Source organism: Bactrocera tryoni, chromosome 1, assembly GCF_016617805.1.
Source record: "Bactrocera tryoni isolate S06 chromosome 1, CSIRO_BtryS06_freeze2, whole genome shotgun sequence".
Lineage (NCBI taxonomy): Eukaryota > Metazoa > Arthropoda > Insecta > Diptera > Tephritidae > Bactrocera > Bactrocera tryoni.
The window spans coordinates 36,669,800-36,696,637 of NC_052499.1; the positions used below are offsets into that span (position 1 = coordinate 36,669,800).

A 26,838-nucleotide genomic window follows, 5' to 3' on the forward strand; every position below is an offset into this window, starting at 1 on the left:
AGCATCACGTCGTATGTTGTGCTCGTATCAGTTGAATATACAATCATAGATTCGTACACATGTTCGTATGTGTGTATGCTGCTGCTAATGCTGCTGTCGCTTGCTGCCGTTTGAATGGCTCCGTTTGATCTCATTCGTTAGTTAAGCGCATTGGTGTGAAAAAGTGTATCGCACGGATACGCGATATTATTGTTGCTCGTTGATTGCTTCAGTGTCGGTTTCGTTATTGTTATTGTTACTGCGCTGTTTTTCCTCCACTTCCACCTATTATGCTACAACCGTCGTTGGATTTTTTCGCGCATTGTGTTATTTTTCACACAAAGCTCAGCTCAGCACTGGTTAAACTTTAGTAAATAAATAACGTGCGAGTGTGCGTGTGTTTGCATGTTGATATGTGTGGCAGTAGTAACTAAAATGTTCGGCGATTGTGGCTACAAGTTGTTGCCGACTTCGTTTAATTTTTGCGGCAAAAGAGAGTGCGTTTCATTTTTTGGCGGAGTTCGCATGTGACATTGTGTAAATTAACTAAAAGAGAGCCGGCAAATCGGTTTAAAAAACTGAATTTTACAAAGCTGGCCCATTTGTCGCGATAATTTAATCAGGCGTTTGTCGGTCGTTTAATTTTCGTTCTTAAGCTGCGGCGTACTATCAGTGCCGAAAAAACATAAAACAATTGTTCGATAAAAAACCCCGCTATTTTTATGTTTTATGTTTTTATAGATTGTAATATCATTATAATTTATATTTGCGTGGGGGTATCGAACTTGCTTATCAAGTCTTACTTCATATTTACATATAAGTATCATCGTTATCAATTTTTTTCTTAGAGTGTGTCTCTAGTATTTATTCTCCTTAATTAATTTGCGTATACTGTATAAAGAAAATAATTGTTTAAATTGTTTTTCGGAAACTAATAAAAAACATTAAAAATTTTGTTCGTAAATGCGTATACTTTAATCTCCAAGAAGTAGTATATTGCTTTGCATTAATTATTATTATTTTTAGTCAGTGTAGCAAAAAAAACTTCACTTTTAACCCGAGCACAAATTCGACGCATCTTAAAACAGTTTCGGTCATCACATTCAACTTGCCATCGGTGCCAGTTCGGTACTTTGCACATTACACATTGGTGGTTCATTTCGATTTGCAGCACAATCCCGAAAAGTTATGAAAAATATGATAAACTAAAGGACATTAAAAGCCGACGGCAAATGCACTGCCGGAGAAAATGATATAAACAATTATTAACGTTTCGATAACTGCTGTACACCCGGGCGTATGAATAACCTACATTTTAATTACATGTGTCATGAAACGGAGCTAAAAAGTTCTGTGAAATAAAAAGTGAAATACAAATATAAACATTTGAATGTAAATATATAATCAAAACAAAGTATAAGTACATATATGAAACTAAATATATATTCAAAGCAAAATAACCGCTAACGGAATACAATGTGAATTCGAGTCAATCAAGTTGAGAATATTATTTTACATTTCTATTTTTACCGATATTCCCATCAGTGCACACATGTTTGTTTATGAAAACTAACAACTCACAAAACAAAGAAAGAGCCATAAATATGTATATCCGATCAGCAATGATAGTATGTGTCTGTGTCTGTGCGTTGCTACCAAATCGTCAGCAAAAACTTTCCTCAATCAAAACACACGCTTGTAATAAAATACTTGTTTATGTGTATGCTTTTAATACCGAAATAAACACTTGCATATTAAATTACAAGCGATTACAAATAATGAATAGTTTTGAAATGTGAAACAGTTGTTTAAAATACAATAAATGGGAAACTAATTACAGCATTCGATAAAAAACACAGCAACAAACCAAGCAAAACCAAGCAAAAGTAAATAAAAACTCATTATGATGGAATAATAAAAATTAATGTTTGTTTATGTGAAAATAAAGTGGTGTAGATAAGTGACACGCACCAAACAAGACGACTTAATTGGCAGGGAAATGCGCAAACCAGCAACAATTATAACAAAAATAATAATTTAATTTACGCAGCCACAAACGTCGCCGCTCGGCATCATGTTGTCAATTTTAATTAAGCAAAGTGTATTAATTCGCAGCTCGTTATACTAATTAAGGATAATAAGCTACAACAAAAAACAAAACGCACTAAAGCAATCTATTATTTAATAAAAGCAGCCCCAGGCGCCCACCGTGTAACAAAAATAAATTAACAAGCGACAACTGAAGTAAAAGTTCACAAAAAAAACAACAACGAAAGCAAACAACATTACAAATATATATACTTTGAAAACCTCAGACAGTTACTACCAGAACTTCACAGAGCAGAGAAACAACGGCGCTCACTTCCACTCATACACAAACAAATCCAGCGCATGAAAATAAGGATAATATGCACTCAAAGAGCACTTTACATAGAGAGAGATAGGGAGAGAGCCGCTGGCGTAGCACATCTAGTAGTAGGATACTCGACATTTGTGTGAATCGAACATTTGTGTTGGTGCGCAGCACTTGCATAACGGATTCTGACCTTTAACATTTCCACTGCATGTGTGAGTACGCACAAGTAATCGTTTCTTTTTAAAGAAGTTCCAAATTTAGTGCCGCAATTATAACGGAGAATGAACAGCAGCAGCAACGTTGAATCACGTAAAGCACAACGCTCGTAAATGCCATCTGAAGCTCTTCTCTAGCTGTAAGCAGTACACTGAAAATATAAGACAGGTACGTGGTTAAAACGCGACAAAAATAATTTGATATTTATACATATATGTTAGACTAACGTGAACTTATTTTTACTGAAATTCTGTACCGCTTCTATTTTGGTGTGTGGTTAGTTCCCTCACACCCTCATTATACATAGAACTCGAACGCATTAATTCTATGAACGTGAAATGTAAGGATATCATATTTTAAAATCAAAGATGCAATGGGCAGTATACCACATAGCATCGATCATACGAAGACAATAGACTTAACAAATTTTACCAATTTTTTTTTTAATTTAAAAGCGAATTTTTATGCTAAGGGCGGGCAAATTCAAAAGACAATAAGAGTACATTCCAAAAGCTAAGCTTTTCCATTTGAAAGCTTTTGTTAGGATAAAATGTAGTAGTGTAATATACCAACAAATGCTGACTCATGATATTCTATTATCCACTGTTTTGAGAGTGAATAATTGCTATGGTTTCCTTCAAAAAATCTTTATTTGGAACGTTTTTTATGAGTTGCGGTTATTTATGAGAGATTGTTTATTATTATACATAACTTAAGCGAAATTTCGTTGATTTGTCAAATATTTTCAATAGCATAACCTATAAAATTAAATCGGTTGGTGGTGTTTTTCTATTCAAATTATTTGATAAGGGTAATAGAGGAAACATAAATCTTGTAAACCAGATTTTTACACTGGAAATCAGTAATTACTTCTTCAATAAAACATAAAACTAAACATTTGCAAATGTTAATTTAATAAGTAAACTATTTAATTTTCCTTATCACTAATTCAGAAATAGTGACTGGCTGCTCAACCCATGATTTTTGGAAATGATATAAACAAATAATTGTTCGATTTGAATGAGAATGACACTTGACGATGTCAGCAACAATATAACTTGTTATATGTAGGTACGTGTACCCGTCCAGTATTATTGTGCATTTATTTATGTCCCTGTGTATACATTTTGAAGAAGAATTTGAAGCTTTAACTACGCTTCCCAGAAATAAACATAAAATTTAATGATTATACTCTGAACTACATATGTATCTATATGTATATATAGAGTAAGTACATATGTACGAGAAAGTTCATATATCTTTACAAGACATATGTATGTATTTATGCTTGGGGGTAGGTAAACGTGTAAGCACTTGCCAACAAATAATGAAAATTAGTGCTATACGAGGGCTGTCTGATAAATAACCGACCTAACGCCCGCGACTTTTTCAAAATGTTTTTTTTTTATTTTTCTACATAGTCTCCTTGTAACTCCACACACTTCTCCCAGCGATGCTCCCATCTCTGCAACCCTTCCAAATAGTACTTGGCGTCTTTGTCTGCAAAATACGAGTTCACGAAAGTGATTGCCTCCTCATTTGACGAAAATCTCTGGCCGCCGAGCTCAGTTTTAAGTTGAGGAAACAAAAAAAAAATGTCGCTTGGTGCTAGATCCGGTGAATAAGGTGAATGGTCAAGCAGTTCGAACCGCAATTCGTGGATTTTCGCCATGGCGACTGTTGAGGTGTGAGATGGTGCGTTGTCTTGGTGGAACAAGACTTTCTTTTTTTGCAAATGTGGCCGATTTTTCGAAATTTCTTCCTTTAGCTTGTCCAATAATGATTCGTAGTATGCTCCTGTTATAGTTTTTCCTTTTTCAAGATAGTTGATAAAAATAATTTTATGGCTGTCCCAAAAAAACACTCGCCATCACTTTCCCAGCCGAATACACAGCTTTAGGTTTTTTTGGGGCCGGTTCCCCCTTTTCAATCCACTGTTTAGATTGGATTTTTGTTTCGGGCGTATAATGATGAATCCAAGTTTCGTCTACAGTTATCAATCGGCGCCAAAACTTGGTAGTATTGCCTCTAAACTGAGCCAACAGAGCGCTGGAAATATTCATGCGCGCACGTTTGTGGTCTAGCGTAAGCAAACGCGGCACCCAACGCGCGGACAGCTTTCTCATGCCCAAATCTTGGTTTAATATGTGACAAACACGTTCTTTTGACATCTTCACAATCTCAGCTATTTCCCTAACTTTAATCCGGCGGTCGTCTAGAACCAATTGATGAACTTTAGCGATGTTATCGTTACTGGTTACAGTTTTTGGACGCCCAGGACGTTCATCATCTTCCAAGCTCCTGTGACCACGTTTAAATTTAGCTGCCCAAAATTTTACGGTGGTAAACGATGGTGCAGAGTCACCGTACACAGAGTCCAACTCATCTTTGATTTGTGAAGGCGTATTGCCTTTCAAAAATAAAAATTTAATTACAGCTCGATATTAAATTTTTTCCATTTTGGGGAAATCACCAAAATAGACTCACAAAAACGACTGTCAACAGATAATTGCGCAAGATAAATTTCTGAAATTTTGGCGAACAGCTATTATAATATGCACAATTTGAAGTAGAAACTTTTTTTTCAGACAGCCCTCGTATTATTGCAAAAATAGATATCTGCGAACATATTTCCGCTCTTAACCGAATTATAGACACAAATACAATAAATGAAAATTACAATAAATGTATCGGATGTATTATAAAGAATTTTTTCTTCATTTAATGAACATTTGATAGTTAAAGTAAACATAATCAGCTTAGCTAGAATATATTGATCGCTAAAAACGGAAAACTCGTCACCGAGAGCGGCTCAAATGAAAGAATGCTTCAACAAATACTTAATCTGTAAGTTTAAAATTTTCGTCATCATAAAATTATTCAGCTTCCTTAGAATCCAAAAACACCATATATGTGGTTATCGCCACAACAAAGTATAAATACATAAAAATACATAATGATATTGTAAACTTAACCGAAGGGGCTAAATTTAATAATTGGATTTATGTGGAAAAAGTCTACCAAAGGTTCGGAAGTCATTATATAGAGGAAATGTTAAGAGGTATTTCATTCATATTTCGCACTAAAAGGCATTATGTTTTAAAGAAAGTGTCCCCCTAATTTCATTAAAATATCACACAACTGAGAATACCCGTACTTTATCAGGATATCTTGCGTATGTCGGAGCTAGTGAAAGGACTGGACTGACTGCATTTACTTTTGACAATTAAAGTATGTTACAGAACACTGTTTCATGAAATTTTACCTTACACACCGGCCAACATATTCGGAATAAGATCTGTTAGAATAACGCGATAATTCAGGGTCCAATTTCACACCTTAAACTATATTATACATATGTAATATTAAATGATGACTCAATTTTGCTATAATATCTTACATATTAGACGATAAATACCGCATAAAGCATTAAAGCGGATGTTTGGAATTTTTAATCAGCTATATGGGGGTTAAGGCTTTTGGCCCTACGACATATTATTATCAGCAAAACTGCTCCATGCGATTCACTAGGAACTGTAACAGATTAACTGGGGATGTATATGTAGGCCCATTTATGTCAATTTTAAGCACACGGACACACCTTCATTAAAATGAAACGCTCTCTAAATTTATTAAGGCAACTTACATTTTCACCGATTTACCTAAACGGCTTAAAGTCAACCGCAAATTTGAAGTAAATGGGGCAAGGGGAAATATTTCCTAAAAGATTTTCTCACAATTACAATATCTGTCACAAATTGACCGATATTTTCTACAAAATTCATCCTGGGCACTGTGGTCGAGTAGTTACGGGCATATAAGTATTCCCCTAAAGTTGGGGTGTCACTCCGATTTCAGTACCATCTTGGCTGTAAGTTGGTGTTGCCACTCCTACTTTATCTTTCCACTCCTACTGTGTCTACTAAGACCCCTTAATAACGGGTGATCTAAGAAGAGGTACTTTTTACAATAGCCTTTTTTTGAGAGATCACGCGTGAGTCGTGTCAAGCTGTCATGTTATTTTTGTTCATTATTGGAATATCATGGAAAGACTCACAACTGAACAACGTTAACAAATCGTTCCACTTTGTTACGAAAATTTACGTTCTGTAAAAAGAAAGTGCTTCGCGCACTTTGTTCAACTTATGGTCAATATAATCGGCCTACTGAGTTTACTATCACCCATCTTGAGACTTTCATTATTGAATAATATTCGACATAATAGACCACGTGCAGCGATAGCTGAGTCTGTACATGAAAGCCGCGGAAAGTCGACTCGGCGGCGTTTTCAGCAAATCGGACTGACGTATGAAACGACTTGGCGGATTTTACGTCGAGATCTTTAATTAAAAGCGTACAAAATACAATTTGGGTAAGAACTGAAGCCACTCGAACTTCTCAGGCGACATCGCTTCGCACTATGGGCTCATGATATGTTCGAAGAAGATCCGACCTTTTCGAGTCAAAGTTTCTTCAGCGATGAGACCAATTTCTGGCTCAATGGGTATGTAAATAAGCAAAATTGCCGCATTTGGAACGAAGCGAACCTGAAGAGATCCTAAAGCTGGCATTTTATCTACAAGAAACAGCAGTTTCTTGTGGCTTGTGAGCCGGTAGAATCATCGGTCCATATAACTTCAAAAATGATGCCGGCGAGAACGTAACGTAACGTCAATGGCGACCTTTATAATGCCACGATATTAATGCCTGAAATTGAAGCTCGTGATCTCGGCGACATTAGGTTTAACGATACGGCGTCACACATGCAATCAATCAATGGATTTATTGAGAGAACACTTCGGTGAGCAGATAATTTCATGTTTTGGGGCGGTCAATTGACCACCAAGATCGTGTGATATCACACCGTTAGACTTGTTCCTGTGAAGATATGTACAGTCTAAAGTCTACGCGGACAATATCGCTTCGATTCAAACCTAGGTGCAAAACATTACGCTTGTTATTCGCCAGTTATCAGTCGAAATGCTCGACCCAGTCATCGAAAATTGCACTCAACGCATGGACCATCTGAGACGTAGCCGCGACCAATATTTGAAAGAGATAATCTTCAAAAAATAGATGCCAAAGAATGTTCTTTCGAATGATAATAAACATTCCTCATTAAATTTAAAATGTCTGTGTTTTTTTTCATAAAAAATGTAGGGAAATCACCCCTTACTTCGAAGCAGCTCTATACTTGTTTGCCCTGTCCCATAATAGATTTGTGCATCTTAGTTATAGCCATATAGCCATGTAGCCACAAATATAGTTAACAAGATATTATGTTCATAAAGTAAATATATATATATATGTCGGTCCATGTGCGGTAACATCGTCTGTATTGATGTCCGTACAAGTTGGTGCTGCAGTAGGAGCGCCGTTCATGGGCAAGCCGGTTTCCATTTCTCTAAGTCAATATATTTCTGGCGAAGCGTAGCGAACAACTGCGCGACCGATTTCCTCACGTACTTGCACACCAATGCATCAGTACCAAAAGCGCTTCATCACTCTTAGCATATCTACCAGAACAAAGCCTTGTGCACATTCTTTGTCTCTTTCTTGCCTTTACAACACTCGTTGATTTTATCGTGACGCGCAGAAGGACACTCGGCAAAACGAAATGCTTTTACCTCGCTCTCACACCGAAGGATATAATGAAGAGAAACATGAAAACAGCATACTTCGATTCCATTGAAATTTATTTACAAAGTACTTTGCATACACAGTAGTTTGTCATTTATTACAAAATTACAAAGTAATGTCGTCATTTCAAAAATGATATCCAAATTAACAAAGTTATTTGTTTACATCGACACGGCCTTCCTGACTAACACACGTCCTCGGGTGTAATACTAGAACAACAAAATAATATCCTTTTTTTAATTTTTTTTTTTTTATATAAATGAAATATGTCAATACGACATAACTTAAGAAATAGTTTCCACAAGGTAGCCTTCAGTGACAGGGTCTTGTAAATAAGGGAAACTTCCTTACATCAGGGCTTTATCAAATAGCTCACATAATATAATATTATAATTATTATTTATTTATTTATTTACGTCTTTTTCAACGTCTTCATTGACAACGACGTCTCTTTCAACGCCTTTATCGCCATTAACGTCTTTTTCAACGTCTTTATCGTCATTAACGTCTCTTTCAACGTCTTTATCGTCATTAACGTCTCTTTCAACGTCTTTATCGTCATTAACGCCTCTTTCAACGTTTTTATCGCCATTAACGTCTCTTTCAACGTTTTTATCTTTATTTTTAACAGACTCACTTGCATTTTCATTGCAGCTCATGTTTATTTCATTAGCAATTTGTTCTTCCGGAAGCCTTCGCAAGTGCTCATGTGAGTATTTGTACGACCTTTTACTATTCAACGATTTCAATATGTACCTGTCTCCCTCCAAAACCTCTGTCACTAAAAACGGCCCTCGGTACTTAGGGTCTAACTTTGTTTGATGTCTTTCTTCATTTTTAAGTAAAACGTAATCACCAACCTTATATCTAACAACTTTTGCTTTACCTTTATCAAATCTTCTCTTATCATAACAAGCGTTTTTCTGCATATTTTTAGTTGCTTGATCTCTCAATAAATCAACATCAACTTTGTTTTCTTCTATATTAAATGAGAGTAAACCGAACGGCCGTGCCTCTTTACCTATTAATAATTCTAATGGACTAGCCTTAGTAGTCCGATTAACCGTGGAATTCAGAGCCAGTTGAATTTCTCCCAAAGCATCCTGCCAAGAACGTTGGCTTGTTTCAACTGCTGTTAACAGATTTTTCAGCGTGCTCATCACTCGCTCTACTTGTCCATTAGCACGACTAGCGCCTGTAGCAATCAAATGTAAATTAATTGTTTGCGACATACAGAAATCCCGGAACCCTTTGCTAGCGAAACACCTACCTTGGTCAGCAATTACACGATTAGGCACGCCAAATAATGAAATTGATGACTTGAGAGACCTAACACAGTTTTCTGTATCAAGGTTTAGAGTGTGATATAAATACACAAATTTAGTAAATGCATCGATTTGGACGATAATATATTCTTTAAGGTCATTCTTACCAGTTAACTTCCCAGTGATATCGATGTGAACGGTATGCCATGGAATGTTAACTTTTTAGGAATGGGGTGCAGTTCGGCTTGTATTTTGCCCGAATGTGATTTGGATAGCTTGCAGGTAATACAATTATCAACAAATTTTTTTACGTACTTAGACATATTATCGAACCAGTAATATTCATAAACCTTATCGAGTGTCTTTTCTGTACCCAAATGCATAATGGACTCATGCACATGATTAATTACGGACCATTTGAAAAGCCTAGGAACGACCGGTAAACATTTTGTTTTGCCATTTCTTTGTATTTTTCTATGCAATGTCCCTGCGCGCAGTTCATAAGTATTTGCCTCATCTCTGCTTAGTTCATTATTTCTTAATTTTCTAACAATAGTAGCTATCTCTGGATCCCGTTGTTGCTCTGCAAGGAGCCAGTTTTCTGAAATTTCTGCCAGGTTGACCCGCTTCTCAGGAATTCTTACAACCGGTGGACTATCAGAGGGCAATGGGTTACGAGAAAAGAAATCTGCATGTGCCATTCGTTTACCCTCTGCATACTCAACCGCAAAATCAAAAGATTGCAGATAAGCCCACCATCTATAGACCCTAGGGGTTAAATCGTTTTTAGTCCGTGAAGCTTTGAGAGAATTGCAATCCGTGATTACAACAAATTGGTGCCCTTGCAGATAATGTCGAAAATGTTTAATTGAGTTGACAACGGCCAAAGTCTCCAGCTCATGTGAATGATATCTGGATTCCGCAGAAGACGTTCGCTTACTATAATATTCAATAACATGTGGCTTGTTGTTAATTTTATGCAAAAGAATGGCACCGTTTCCATCCGCACTAGCATCTGTATGCAATTCGATTGGATATTGCGGATCAAAAATTGTCAAAACTGGTTTATTTGTCAAGACGGAAACTATTTTCTGTCGTATCTGTTCATGTTCTGCCTTCCAAGTAAAATTGTTTTTACTAGGAAAACTTAGCTACAAATTGGCGAAAATACGAAGCCAACCCTATAAATTGTCTCAATTGGTGAACGGATTTAGGTGGTGGTAGAGCTGTCAAGGCTTGAATTTTACGTGGATTAGGTCGAATTACTCCAGCTTTAATTTCATATCCAAGATATTCAACACTCGATTTTAGAAAAGAACATTTATTAACATTAAACGAAAACCCGGCCTTTGTCAAAACATTCAAGACCACCTCCAACCTTTCAAACGCTTCTTCTTTTGTTGACGAAATAATCATAATGTCATCCATATACACTATGACATATGAGTACGCAAGGTCCCCCAATGCCCTCATTACCGAACGTTGGAAAACCGATGGAGTATTTTTGAGTCCAAACGGCATGGTCAAAAATTCATATTGCCCCTCTGGCGTGACGAAAGCAGTGAGTTCAATCGAGTTTGGATGAACAGGTATTTGGTGAAATCCGCTCGCCATATCCAAACAAGAAAAATAATTTGCTCCACGCAGCCTAGCAATTTGGTCCGATATAAGTGGTAAAGGATACTTATCCGACACCGTGTTCGAATTCAATTCGCGGTAATCAACACAAAGGCGATCAGACCCGTTCTTCTTCTTTACAAGTAACATAGGGCTAGCAAAAGGAGAACAACTTGGGCGAATAATGTTGTATTTCATTAACTCTGCTATTTTATTTCTAACAATCTCTTTCTCTTCTGAACTAAGCCTATACGGTCGCCTTTGTACAGTTTTATTTTGATCAATTAACCGTATCTCCAAATGGCCAGTGGCGACACGATTTTGCGGAATCCCTTCTATAAAAAACTCGGTATATCCACTCAACAAAGACTCTAACTGTGCTTTATCGTTTTCGACCAGGTCGGTATCAAGAGCAAATGAGCTGTTGCAGCATACATTGGCCGCCTTTTCTTTAAAATATCAAATTTGTTAGCCGTAATAATGACACCAAAATTCTGACTCAGAATTTCACGGCCAATCATAACATCGTGTTTTAAATATTTATCTAGTACAACATGAAACAAGACTTCGAGGGAATTTACACCAATTTCAATATTTGATAAAATTTGTAAATAACTACATATAGAAGTATTTCCGATACCTCTTAAAAATACAGTATTACTTATACGTTTCCCTGAAAATTTTCCCGACACCGTTTCTTTGAGAAGCGAACATTCCGCCCCGGAATCAAAACAGAATTGGTATAACTCACCAGATTGACTCAGTACTCCCTTAGGCTCGATAATTTCGCACACATTCACTCTCTTTTCATATCCGGATTTATTGTTGCTTGAAGATTGATTGCTGCACTTCGATGCAATGTGCCCAGCTTCTCCACACCGGAAGCAAATAAGTGGCGACCGACCTCTTTCAGTTGATGTGCTGTCTGAGAACTTTCCCGCTTTCATTGCTGATTTGGTTTTATCTCTCTTCATCCGACAATCGGCGATTTTATGGCCCACTTTACCGCAAAAATGGCATTTAAGGTTAGGCGACGGTTTATACTTTTTCGACTCTGGTGGATTTTCGGAAACAAACTTTCTTTTACCGAATGCAAAAGCTCTGAGTTCTTGCTGAAGTTCATTTCGAGTTCTTATATTCGTTTTAAACAACAAACGCTGTAAATTGATGTCAAAACGAGCTGAATGTGCGAGGACCACTGCGATAGCTATTTCTTCGATAGTCTGTGATTTCCATTTATGCATAAGAGAAGTCACTAGCCGGCTTGCATATACTGAGATGCATTCATTGTCATTTGGGTGACCATTAAGGATGTTCATCAATATAGCAGCTGATGTTTCAACACCCTCAAAGCGCTGTACAAACAAGTCCCTAAATTGTTGCCAAGTAATTCCCGCAAAGCTTATTTGTGAAAGCCATTGCGAAGCGCAACCTTCCATTGACTTACTGAGGGCTACAATAAGTGCACTGCCTTCCAATGGATTGTCTGCCATGATCACGTCTACAGTCGAACACCAGGAAATCGCATCAACACCGAAAACGTCAGGGTTAAACTTTGGCAATGTAATACTTCCTTGTCCTGCGGATTTTGAAGGCTGCACCGCTTTTAAAAGTTCAATAAATTGTCGATTTTGCATTTCCAATATTTGGCGGAGCTGCTCATTCGCATTTACTGAAGATGGGGGAGTCCATCCCACTTCTGATGTCGGTCCATGTGCGGTAACATCGTCTGTATTGATGTCCGTACAAGTTGGTGCTGCAGTAGGAGCGCCGTTCATGGGCAAGCCGGTTTCCATTTCTCTAAGTCAATATATTTCTGGCGAAGCGTAGCGAACAACTGCGCGACCGATTTCCTCACGTACTTGCACACCAATGAATCAGTACCAAAAGCGCTTCATCACTCTTAGTATATCTACCAGAACAAAGCCTTGTGCACATTCTTTGTCTCTTTCTTGCCTTTACAACACTCGTTGATTTTATCGTGACGCGCAGAAGGACACTCGGCAAAACGAAATGCTTTTACCTCGCTCTCACACCGAAGGATATAATGAAGAGAAACATGAAAACAGCATACTTCGATTCCATTGAAATTTATTTACAAAGTACTTTGCATACACAGTAGTTTGTCATTTATTACAAAATTACAAAGTAATGTCGTCATTTCAAAAATGATATCCAAATTAATAAAGTTATTTGTTTACATCGACATATATATATGTATATAAACAAATGTTTGACACTCTGTTGCGATTGTATACAAAATTTATTGTTGAGAATTCAATAGAAAAATTATTCAAAATTCACATTTGGATTATTAGGGTGTTTTCTGCTCAATTAATGTTTTCCGATTTTTTTATACTCTTGCAACCAGTTGCTCCTCGATGATCTATATATACATATATCGATGAAACTTGGTATGTGAGTTCATTAGTACAAAAAAATTTCGAGTTCGTTGATGGGCGAAATCGGACCGCTGCCACGCCCACTTCTAAAACTTCTACCGACAGTGTGAAAATGGATGAAATCGGAGGATAACACCGCTCACTACCCGTATAACGGTACTGTTAAAAACTACTAAAAGCGCGATAAATCAATAACTAAATACGCCAGAGATATTCAATTTTACCACAGAGATGGTATGAGAGAGCCTCCCATAACGCTGGTGTGAAAATTGGACGATGAGCGTGGCACCGCCCCACAAAAATTTGTTGGTGGCTTCTTACATTCTTATGTCGCATTGTGAAAATGGGCGAAATCGGACAACAACCACGCCTACCTCCCATATAGCACAATTTTAAATTCCACTTGATTCGTTCAGTTTCCAATACACAAATCAAGAAGCAATTAATATAACGGGATAAAACTTTGCACGAATAATGTCTTTAGTGTGTGCCATCTTATGACTAAAACTGTTTTAAGTCCAATAAAAACTGTTCAAGACCCTAGGTATCAAATATTTAGACCCCGGTACCTATAGTTGATGAATGGTATGTCTGTATATCAAAAATGGTCTGAATCGGACCAATACTTCCCTTAGCCCCCATATACTTAATATAATGATTTTCGAACCGCGGGGTGACTTTGTACCGGATATATCGGCCCAATGAAAATAAGAAAGCGTGATTTGCTTCCAGCAGTGTATCATTGTGCGTAAAATAGATAAATTTGAGCGAAAACTTGGCAAACCCCTATATAACTAATAGCAGGATTTCCTGCTGACTTCACTCTATATGAATGATTTTACACCTTACACTATTTCCCTGGCTTTGACTCTTGCAAGTTGCAAGAGTATAAAATGTTGCTTTCCACCCGAACTTAGCCCTTCCTTCCTTGTTTTATTTTCGTTCTCAAACACACACTCATAAAATATTTAATTTCTAGTTTTTGATGATTTATAATCTTTTATATCATCTGTATGGGAAAATAATAATATTTTCTTCGTGTTTCCATAAGTATGGTAAGTATTTGTGTGTATGTAGGTAGATTAAAATTAATTACTTGCTAACTCATAATCATATACAACAAATGGAATTCCAGCAGTAAAACAGCCACTTTCGCTCAAATTAGCTTAGCCCATATTAGAAGCAGAATAAACGAAATTAAATGAATACAAATGTTAATGCTAAAATATGAGCGCTAATAAATAGCCGTCGAGAAATATCAAAGTCATTAGTGTGCATGAATGCTTGCTTTATAAGCGACAAATACCGCGTCTGTACACACGCACACACATAAATACGCAGTACATAATAAAGTGTCCACTTTTGGAATGGAAAAAACTAAAACACAAATTTAATGCAAATTATAATATTTTGTGATCATTTGTTTTCCATAGCTCCACACAAGTTCGCTAATAATAAATCTCATTATGCAGCTTTAATATGTCGAGCATGAATAGCAGATTTATTTGCTGAAAAATATTTCAATGGAAATAAATTTATGAATTTTTTTCTTTTGTATTACTTTTGCTGTCTTTGACTTTTTGCGCTTGTTTTAAATACTTTAGCGCGCTTATCAGCGCTTTCATCGCCGTCGGCATGCGCGTATGCGGCCAAAACGGCACTGTTCTGCTCGCTGCGCCATGCGGTTTCACAAACAAACTGTTTCCACTGTTCGGCATATTAAATATTTTGTGATTATTGCAATGTTCACATATATCTATGTATGTAAGAGTGTACATATGCCCGGGGTAAGCGCCCCTCGTCCGCGCCACTGTACTTCTGCTCAGCCATACACTAATTAATCAGTGGCATTAAGTTTGTAGTGTGCGTATTTGTAAGTTTTGTTTTTTGCTTTTGCCTTCGCTCCTCGTTCGCCGCCTCTAAGGCGCAGTTCCAATTAACTAACAATTAAGTGAGTGTGTTATTTATAAACACTTGTTTCCAAGTTATGAAGCTATTAAAGCAAATATGCTCGTTTATATATACAATGTGACTGGATTGATTGAAAAAAATATACAATAACAACAAAGAGCGCATGGAAGTGGTTGAGTAATCTCAGCAATGCTTTTTATTTTATAAAAGTTTAATTTGTTGTTGTATAAATACGTGCTGTTAAATGTAAAAGCTATACATACACTGTTATACATATGTATATGCTCAAGTGTTCATTAATCACTTTATGTGGCGTAAAGACAACGTTGCTTATAAATTTAAATAGCTGATTTCAAGTTTGAGATTTGAAATTTATAATAAATAATTTGTATTTCCGTTTGTGAGTGTGAGTGTGCATACCATTCCCACATATTGAATACTGAATTAAGTAATCGATTCAGAAATTTGCCGCTCATTAAAACTGACTGGGTTAACTTTTCACAGAGGTGGGAAAAAAAATATAATAAAAACTTCCAACACATTGTTCTATTATATATTTCTGAAAGAGGAATATGGCTCTTCAAACAGTATTCGTTTTTGGGAAGCATGTATTAAATTCTCTATGACTTGAACAAAACAACTATTTTTACTATTTTTATATTATTAAAAAACGATGAAATAACCGCGACAGTGTTGAAATACATATCTATTGCAATTTATTGTAATTAACGAAAATATCATATGTACATATATCGTATATCACACAAAAATACATATGGCATACATATGGCATCGTAAATAGAGTTGTTATCGGCCAATGAAGACCTAAGTGGAAATATGGCGTGTAACTTATTAATTCGATTGCCTTGTAAAGTGATTGCATTCCACGCTAATAACCAACTCAACGCAGCCTAATAAATCTACTGGCATACAAACAGACAAACCGCATGTGAGCTTTTAAAATGTGACAGGTACTTAGCGCACATTTGGTAAGGAAACATATTCGCAGCCAGTAATCGACGCTGTTAATGAACTTATCTAAATGGAAATAATATACATATAATAAATATAATTATCGCATACACGTGTGTTTGTATATGTGTACGCATGGTTGTTGGTTAACTTCACGTTGCATGCTAATTTATAGCAAACCATCATAAATTCATTTTCGATTGCAAAGTAATGCTATCAATAGCAGACACACACATCAGTAAAAGTATTTAAGAGCGGTTGTAGATTTGTATAAACAGGGCATCGCAAAAAAACACGGTTGCTTATTACAGTTATAAATATATTAGCGTTTATAACGGTACTAGTAAAGGCTAATTGAAGTGTCATTTTAATTGGTATTATATCATAAGATAAAGTTATTTGCTTAGTACAGACCCTTTCGATAAAATTACGTAATTAATCGGTCGCAATTTGTACTCTTGATTAGGAGATATTCAACTCGTCTCGCCATCCTGATCATTTATATGTATATATGTATGTATACACTCGCCACGCAAAGCTTACCACTGTCTGTCTTACATTTCTTTAGGTATTTTTGGTTTGTACCTGATTTTCTTAAATTTTATTATCTAATTATAATTATAGTTTTTAATTTATTACGTTTAATTAGTAAAACACAAAATAGCTTTTTTGTGCTTATACAAAAGCGGCCGATTTTATTGTTTTAAAAATAATAACGCGACTAAACTTCGTATTTCGATTAAAAAAATAAAATAAAATATTAAAATATTTTATTTTTTTTATTTATTTACAACAGTTTACACAGCAATAAATTACAGCATAAACTTTAAAAAGAAACTAGCTGCAAGGCTAGTAAATTAAATTTAAAAAAATAAAAAATGTCGTTTTTTCATCGCATGTCAGTGTTTTATATTTGAGCTCATTTTGTAAAGCTCACTAACTTTCAAATGATTTTATTTTTAGCTGAATGTGTTTTGTTTTTAATATTTTTGATAAATAACATGTCATTCCCTTGTTTCTAAATAAAAAATTGTATACTGCAAAAAGTACCGCTATATAACTCTAGTTAACTCGTTTAGTTTTGGATGAAACAAACAACGGTTAGTTGAACGAAACTATTACACTCTGTCGCAACATTTTGCAAAGGTATAAAAATTATTCACACTCAAAGTCAACTATACAGGCGATGTTCTCTTTAATATTTTTTACCTTATGCCCCGATGGATCTGACTTACATGCAGGTTGTGATTATCATTATGTCAAATTCAATGGCATGCATTTCTACTGCAATTGGAAAAATTAATAATATATACCTGGTATTTCGATTGTAGTGGTATTTCACATCCGGTAAAAGTTTTAGCCACCAATTTCTATGAAGTTGAACTTTCACTCTTGACTTCAACTCTAATAGAATTTCATGTAATTTAAACCGCCATATAAGAAAAGAATTACTTACAACTTTATGAACCTTTTCTAGTTAGTTTATTCCACAAAGTGCTAACATATTTATCGAGTGCTAGATATAAATCTCAACAAACTTCTCAGAAATAATTGGTGTATTAGCGCGTAAAAACTAGTGTCAGATATGAACAATAAAAACAAGAGCAGCATTCATAAAAAACCACAACAATCAGGCTAATTTATAAATAACGCGAAGCGTTCAAGCAATAATTTAAGCGAGTAACAGGCATTAAATGCAAATCAAAGCCAGTACTCAAGCGATTCTGTGAAATTCCAATTAAAAATTAGTATCACGAGTATTTATACATACATACATACATACATAAATGTACATATGCGGTTTTACTCGTAGTTAGATTTATAAATATAAATATTAAAAAAATTTCTAAATAAACGCACATTCAAATACTAATGAAGAGAAACGGAACAAATGAATTTGTTTAAAAACGAATCCAAATTTTCCATATACATAAATGAAATATTATACATATAAGAATTAGTTAAAACACCAGGCGGGTTGTCCAAATTATTGGTGCCGCGGGAGATCCGTTCGAAAGCTTTGCAGAAAGCTTTTAAGCTTGTAGGCATTAGCAATGGTATAACTAAATGCATAGTGATATGTAAGCACAACAGGAGCAACATATTGGTCATAATGACACTGCCACCAAGTCTCATTAGACCATATCAAAATCTACACTGGCTCTGCGTCAAGCACCAAGTGAACGCGTGGTGGAGCAACAAGGTTGGAAATAGCACGCACTTTTGTATGTGTGAATGTATTGTGTATATATTGATGGTATATGTAAACGCGATACGATATCGAAAATGTATCAATTGCTATGTAAATGCTCATAAACTATTGACACAGCGGCAATCGTCTAAACACCGTGACACTCGTCAAAAAGGTACACATACATATAGAATTCGTGAGTAATTTAAGTATCAGCAAGCGTGCATAAAAAGTTATAAATACTCGTATGTATACACACACATACATATGTAGATGGAGGCCAACTATGGGGCCTATAAATAATATAATTATCAACTATGCGCCATCAAAAATTTGTGAACAGGCTGACAGTTACGCGTTTATGTGTCGGTATGCATGTAACTGAACTCGCCTTTATTGCTAGCTTATACTCACACATATCAGCAGGTCAACACACATCGCCAGTAACACAGCTGGTGTTTGCTTAACCCAACTAAGAGTGCAGCTTGCATTTGGAACCCATTGACAGAATTCAAACGAAAATACTCACATAAATGGGTAGAATACGTATGTATGTATGTATGTACATCTATAGATGTTCTGACGAATAAAAGCAATTTCTTATTGCTACTATAAAAGTTATCTATAAATAGAATTGAAAAGGAATCCGAGAAAGCGATTACAAACGCACATAGCATTTATATAAGTACTTATAAATCATCAGTATTTAGATATGTGGGTTTGACTTGACATACATAAGTCTACTAACATTATTACGCGTACTTCACTGCAATCTTTGCTAACAAATTTTATAAATAGGCGAGTTTTATTTAATCGTCAAAAGCTAATACCTAAAACTTTGAAAGGTAAAACGCACTTGACTTATTTAATATTTTTCGTAAAGTAAAAATTGTGTTGGAAATGCGGCCAAGAACTGTCAACTATTTTTCAATTTAACAGGTCAGTGGAAGAGTTCCCGGCGTACCATAGTAAAATAATTTTTTTTTTTTGGAAAACTCGTTTTTTTTGTCACTTAGTTACCTTCACGGCTAATAATTGATTATGGCGACCCTCCAACTTCTCGATATCCTTTTTGTAGTGCGATTTGCCCGTTGCTTCAAAATAGGCCTCAGTTTCGGCGATCACCTCTTCATTCAATCAAAATTTCCTCCCAGCATTCTTTTGAGATCTGAGAACATTAAATAGACACTAGGAGCAGATCTGAAGAATACGGTGGATGTGAAAGCCATTATGTAGATGCCCAAATCACGGATTTTGTCATCCTTTTCACTGACCATTGTTGGCTTGGTGAAACAGTACTTTCTTTTTCTTCAAATGCGGCCATTTTTCGGCTTATAATTAAAAGTGAAGCTGAAAACTTAACTTAAAATATAAAAATTTGTACAAGCATCTAACAGTTGTAACGGTTGAGATATTCCCTCTAATGCTGATGTGAAGAGAAAACGAAGAATTGTGGCATATGAAATTGTGCGGCCAGAAGAGTATTGTTTATCTAACTACTATTTTTTTGCATAAGCTATTGTAAATAAATAAAAAACGATTAACTAGCAATACTTTTAGTTTAATACACAAAGTTTTATACAAAAAATCAACTAATCTGTACATGTAGAGTTGCCCAAACATTTGAGTTGGATGGTTTACTTACATGGCCGAACAGAATCTTGCTGGAAGCTCCAATATTTTTCACCGAAGAGAGTACTGCTTAACCGAGCCTTATAAAGCATCCTGCTAGTACCCAGATTTAACCCATTTCTCACAGAAATGAAGCGGTATAACGTATTTACAAAATACTCCCCACCAAAACGTTACAGCAGCAGGAGGTGACCACGTTAACCTTTATACCAACATTTTTTGAGTCTTTGGAAGTTTTTTTTATAGATTTTATTGTTTTTTTTTCAGATAACCAATTTTTTTCTGTCATAAACTCTAGAGGTTTGGGAAACAACGATCCATGGGTAAACTGTGCTTGTGCTCTTTCCACGCTTATGTAGAGCAGAAATGGCTATACCCTTTTCTTTAGCTCGCTGCTATATTGTTAATAAGCGAAAACAAGCAGTTAAACTTAGCTAATTCAACAACACTAAATAATTTTACCGATTAATTATAATAATTATCTTCATAATCAACAAAGAAGCCTAATAATAAATAAACGTAATGAAATTTACTAACATGAATGCTGCCATTTTTCTTTTAAATAAATTTGCAATAATAGAGAGTTCCCACAAAGCTGTCAAAATAAATTAATAACGCATTTGATTTATAGACATTTTATCATAAATTAAGTAAGCTAGTAGTATAGCGAACAAGTTGTTTTGTATTATAAAACTTATATAAAAACTTTAGACAGAAACGGAATTGTGTGGTGCAACGTCTTCTCGAGATATCCTCGTAGTATGTGCAACGTAATATAGTTTATAAAAATGATATACAACAACAAACCGAAAACTTCAGATTTTCTTTACTCCCTACTTGATTAATGGAATAATGGTCTACAACGCTCCAAGGAAATTTTCACTTGTATCGTTCATGGTGACATTTTCTTTTCTACTTATCCTTTTCAAAACTTATTTAAAGAATTTAATCGGAAACATAATCGTTAAATAAAAATTTAGATATCTTACTAGTACCGCTATTTTGTACATATGTGTACATCATAAATCTACATACATACATATACATATATGTATGTTTCCACGCGTTTGTGTGGGCTCATGCTGCTTACTTTATTTACCATTTCCACACAGAAGTTCAGACTGGTTCGAATTACGTGTCGCAATTAATTAAGCCACTTTAACTGTATATATTAAACAACAACTAAAACTTAATTACCAACAGCAATAGTCCACACGATGAAACCAAATACCATTTCTTGTCAGATATAGTCGCAAAACACTTTTGAACAAACACTACTAACGCAACAACACTCAGCTACGTTCTTAATAACTGTTCAAAACACGATGAAACAATAGCAAGCGATACAATCAAAGCGACAGCGATGTATTAAGAATCAAGAAACAGCAAATCAAATACTTTTCGACAGAAACAAGGTTAAGCTCAACTGCTTTCTAGCGATCGAGAAGCAGTCCATTAAGCTCGCTATTAAACTATGTATACATGTGTGAGGACATTTATAGCACACACCCAATTCTAGCCATCAGCCATTACGCAAATAATGCGACAGCTAACAACAACAGCGGAGATCACCACTTTGCACTTAATTCAGGTTTAAAAGAAATACTAACAAGTGAGGGAGGAATCAATATACTTAGCTATATTAGAAACACGTAAACAAAGAAATGAGAAAAACACGTTAACTTCGGTTGCACCGAAACTATAATACCCATCACAAATACAAAGGATTACATGCATGATTGATTTGATCGGTCGGGTTTGTATGGAAGCTATGTGCTATAGTGGTCCGAACTGAATAACTTATTCGGAGATCGTAGTATTGCCCTAAATAATACTTCGAGCCAAATTTTGTGAAGATACTTCGTCAAGTAAAAAAGGTATCCTTATAAGGACACGATGTTGATCGTTCAGTTTTTATGGCCGATATCGGCGGTTCCAAGAAATGAGCGCCTTCTTGAGGAAGAAAGGACGTGTGCAAAATCTGTAGAAATCTCAAAAACTGAGGAACCAGTTCGCATATATACGAGGACAGAATCGACTCGGTCGTCATGGTGATCATATATGTATAATTGCTTATGGGTTTCACAAGCTTCGTGGAAAACTTAAAATATACCCTGTTCGTGGTATAAAAATTGTACAAGCATTAAACAAGAAGGCGCCGTCTTTAACAGCTTAGGCTTTCTGCGAAGTCAGCGGATTTTAATTGAAATGGGACTAAATTGAAGTGGGGATAAAAATGACAGGCAGCTTTAATGGCATCAAAACAATATTAAATATGTACATAAGTATATGAAACTTGCTAGAATTTTAAAACAGCTCCTTAACTGTTAAAAAACAAAAACGCATATAGTTACGTACATACATATGTATGAATGTATATATGTATAGGCGTGTATGACTCATGAATTTAAAAGATACTTTGATTTTAAGATGTTTCTTTACTCATGGAATGACAAATAATTTTGTAAAAAATTGCGAAAAATAAAAACAAGTTGTTGACGAATAAGGCAGTGTAAACACACTGTAACCGGTCAGAAATTAATTTAATGAACAACTTAAGAGAATAGAGCTCACACTCGTTCGTACAACGCGCCGACTCTGTTGGCACTCATTTGTGTAACTAACGGCAATTGGACTAATTAGCAGCGTACCATATTACGGTCGTTGAGGCGGCTAATGTCGAGATTGCGTGTTGCCAGATAGAGCGAGAGCAGCAAAGAGAGACAGTGAAGCGAACTGCTAAAGTTGGTAATGTTAAAGCAAATCGCTTGATAGAATAAATTTATTTTTTTGTTTACATTCAGAATATACTTATATTTACATATGGAAGGAGTAAAAATAACTACTGAATACTCTCACTTTATTTTCGAAACTTCTCCACGTTATTCTTTAGTTAATCGTGTCCTTTTCAAAAGCGCGTTAAATTTGATATGTATACAAAGAAAATTAATGACTCTCGAATTAATAATTGCTGAATTTACATACCAATCATTATCCGCCTAATTGTAGGCAATGGCTAATTTCGGGCTTATATCGTTAATAATATGAATAGCAACACAAAACAGTGTATATAAAACAAGTGAAAGAAGTTCCAACACTGAATGGCTTTTAATTTGGTTTTCAATAACAGTTATTGAATATACAGCTGCACACTATATATGAGTTCATATGCTCATATGTACATACAAGTATATCATGAAATCGGTACACTTTCAATCAGTGTATAATTGATGACGCTGTCAGTGGCAGCTTCTCCGTCATACCTATAGACCGTATGCATTTATATTATGTACATACTCGGATGGCGCTGCCGCAAATTAGCAAATTGCCTAAATGGAACACGACTCGGCGCTTAATTCGCCACAGTTGCAAATCGAGAAATCCATAAGTATATCACCCATTATTTACATATACATATATGCTTATGTACACAAATATCTCTATAAACGAACGCGCGCTGGTGTGCGCTAGTCATTTTTCAATTTGCCTTAGCTGCAACTGTTCGCCATTTGAATGCATTCTACACGGAGCAATTTGCAATTTGAAATGGAATTTGCACATTTGCGGTGGAATGCAGGGCGAACAAACTCACATATGTTCCTATGTATGTATAATGTATGTGCGATTGTAATATCATTAAATAAATTCAAGTAAGTATGCATACGGTGTTTGCCTGAACATATATGTACATATATGTATGTACCGTTATATGTGTGACCGCATGCGCTTAATTGAGTTGCTGTTGCAAGCACACACATAGTGTATTATTGCATGATATTCGATCTTTAAGTGTGTGTGTATGAAATGAAAATTGCTACTTGCCTGGTGAGCAATAACTTGCAACTGATTATGTTGTTGCACATACATATTTCTCAGTTTTCATTAATTTTTTCTCCTCTTTACGCCTGCCACATTTAATCTCGCCTTAGCTGCCGTTCAGCAGTTTATACGCAATCGCTTTCTTGTTGTTATAGTCACTGTTTTTGCCGCGCTCAAACTCATTTTGCCTACTCGTTAGCGCCTTCGCCTTCCGAGCGACCGCCTGTCCGCCTGCTCTTAATGGCTTAACTTGTCTCTACACCTTTGGAGCTGGCTCACATGGAGCGGCTGTATTTTGTGTAGACATTTCATTAGCATTGCCCTCCTTTTTACACTTCGCCAGTTGCACAAGTTGTTGCACTAGTGGCATGACATCGCGCATAAAACGTTGGAGCGAAATGAGCCGCGTTTAGTGCGTGGAGCAACGGTTGATAGCGGTGTTGTTGTTGTCGACTGTCGCCAAAGCTCCAACATGCGAGCTGCAGAGTAGCTTCCGCACTTAAGCGACTTTGAAAATTAATTAATTTTATGTTTTTCTTTCTGGCGGATTGTTTGCAATATTCCAGAAGTCAAGAAACCGCTGCACAGTGTGGCGAACTAAACAGAATTGTATGTTAAAAGTTACAGTTAAAGAAAAAAAAGAAATCAAATTGAATGGTTAAAGCTAAAAGATTATTTTCATTATAAGAAAACTGCCTGATTAGTTGTTGCTGCTACAAACCATGGAATTGTAAACCCTGTTTTTCAAAAAGTTTATATCTCCTCAATCTGGTTATGGTAAAATAATTTTATTTAATTTATACTGTGATATTCTAAAAATGTGCATTATTTACAAATGTCAAAGGAGCAGCAAACTTTTAAACTTCCTTTACAAGACTTATACCATTTGAAACTCGAAAATATGCTATAAACTAAACATGAAGCGTAGCTAAAAAAAAGTCAATTTCTGTTCTGGTATTTGTATGTCAAAAGCATTAATGGTTCATACTGTTTATACCTTGGGTATATTAAGTTTACCACGAAGTTTGTAAAACCCAAAGGGAAATGTCGTGAACGTTCAAAATCCAATTTGACGAGATATTTTCACGAAATCAATTATTGCCCAAGACAACGCTGCAATTACCGAACAATTTGCTCAGATCTGGCAACTATAGCATAGAGCATTGCCTTATAAATTGTCTAATCCAGGTAAAGATCTTTTATAACCTTTTATGCCACAAGTAACGCACCTGTCGAGGGTATTATTGCTTGCGGGCAAGCGAAATTAGCGTTTTTTTTGTTTCAAACAGGCAAATAATTAGTGTAAAATTATTGGCATAAATGTGGTAATGAATGTTCATTAAATTAAGTATGATACATACGAAGTTGTTGCCGATATAGGGGCGACTAAGTTGAAAACATGTTACTGAAATATACTGGGATGGTATTTTACTTGATATATGTACATACATATGTAATAGTTGTTTAACTTCTTAAAATAACTCTTTGTACTGTACATTATATGGCATATTTGGTACTCTGTTTAGAATAAGACAGCTCGACTCATTCAGTTAACAAAGCAAAAAATACGGGCACATCCTTAAAGGTAAATTAATATTCAGAGATATAAATATACTTTCAAGATGGCTGACATCTATAATATATGAATAAATATATTCTCAATTGCTCAAAACCCACTACCAGTAAGCTCGTTGCTCGTTGCTGATCCTTGTTATGAATAGTATACAAAATCATCGTTTTGTAAAAAATTATACTATTTGAATGAAGTTATATCATTAATTGATGTTCTGTTTACACTTTACAAACGCAAGCACTTTGCTTTAAATCGTAACCGAAATTTAAAGAAATTCATAAACAAGCAACTCAATCAAAATTATTCCATCTGCGTCGCATCGCCTATACGAAACCGTAAACAAAAAAGGCGTGATTCTCCGAATTAAGCGAAAATGAGCCATCAGCAAATAAGTATATATGTATATCACGGGTGTGCGGAGAGTATGCGAATGGAAATAAATTTAAAATGCTAATTTCTTGTTATTCTTTGTTGTTTTGCAAGTACCAAATGAACGGCAGATTTGTCAAATGACTCCATTTCAAATCAATTAAGTATATTATGTGCTTTTTTGCTTTGCTCACACGCAAAACAACAAAAACACCGTTTGTGTGTGTGTGCCTCGAACAAGTATGGACGGGTAGTAAGCGATACTCGAAAGACGACGCATGGTCAGACAAGCAATTAAACAGCTTCCCACTGCTTTCGTTCAGCAGATTTGCGATCGTCTCGAACGACAAATGAAACTTGCACGACTTGTTTGTCAATGCTGAGGAGCAAATGCAGTTCGGACAACTAATAAATTTATTTGCGAGGTGGTGAGCGTTCCAAGCAGCACTAATACAAACACTTACCCAAAGGAGTGATCACACAAGCGCACATATACATGCGAGTTGGCGATTATGCTACACATTACTTCTTTACTTTTCCGCTAACGCACTCTGGATTGTAGCCGTGTAGCACACGCACACAATTACCATTAATGAAGACATTAAAATTTCGGTTTAGCCAAAACAAATTAAAGTTGGAATAGTTTTCGGTTGATGGATCTTGGATTGGAAGCTTTTCGTGAGAGATTAAGGTTAATTGAACATGCCAAAGTGATTTCTCTGTTTGACTAAGGAAGATGTTTGAAGGTATTTGTAGTAGTTTTGGGCTTTTCTGTGATCACGTGCAAAGTCAATCTGGTAACAAATAGCCAAATGGATACAATGAGGTCAAATTTACATAAATATACATAGATATATGTAAACGTGCGTAATAGTGTTCTTTATTATATTAAATGA

The 26,838-nt window shown here is 35.6% G+C and overlaps 2 protein-coding genes across 6 annotated transcripts in view; one reads left to right on the forward strand and one right to left on the reverse strand.

The window, feature by feature from the left end:
* The window catches only part of LOC120770407 (calponin homology domain-containing protein DDB_G0272472), a 143,031-nt gene that overhangs the window by 12,059 nt on the left and 104,134 nt on the right, over positions 1 to 26,838 (forward strand). Inside the window, exon 2 of one of the 5 annotated variants that reach the window (XM_040097845.1) lies at positions 1,151 to 2,719. The exons of 1 other annotated variant lie outside the window; for it this stretch is intronic. The gene's annotated coding sequence lies outside the window, so the exon portion shown is untranslated. The remainder of the gene's footprint in view (positions 1 to 1,150; positions 2,720 to 26,838) is intronic. 3 more of the 5 variants (XM_040097854.1, XM_040097863.1, XM_040097872.1) reach the window with 3 other exon arrangements.
* On the reverse strand, positions 4,393 to 8,850 carry LOC120766871 (histone-lysine N-methyltransferase SETMAR-like). Its single transcript, XM_040092602.1, has 2 exons — positions 8,608 to 8,850; positions 4,393 to 4,989 (listed from the first exon to the last, which is right to left on the reverse strand). The coding sequence occupies exons 1-2, from the start codon at positions 8,848 to 8,850 to the stop codon at positions 4,393 to 4,395; spliced, it is 840 nt and encodes a 279-aa protein (XP_039948536.1).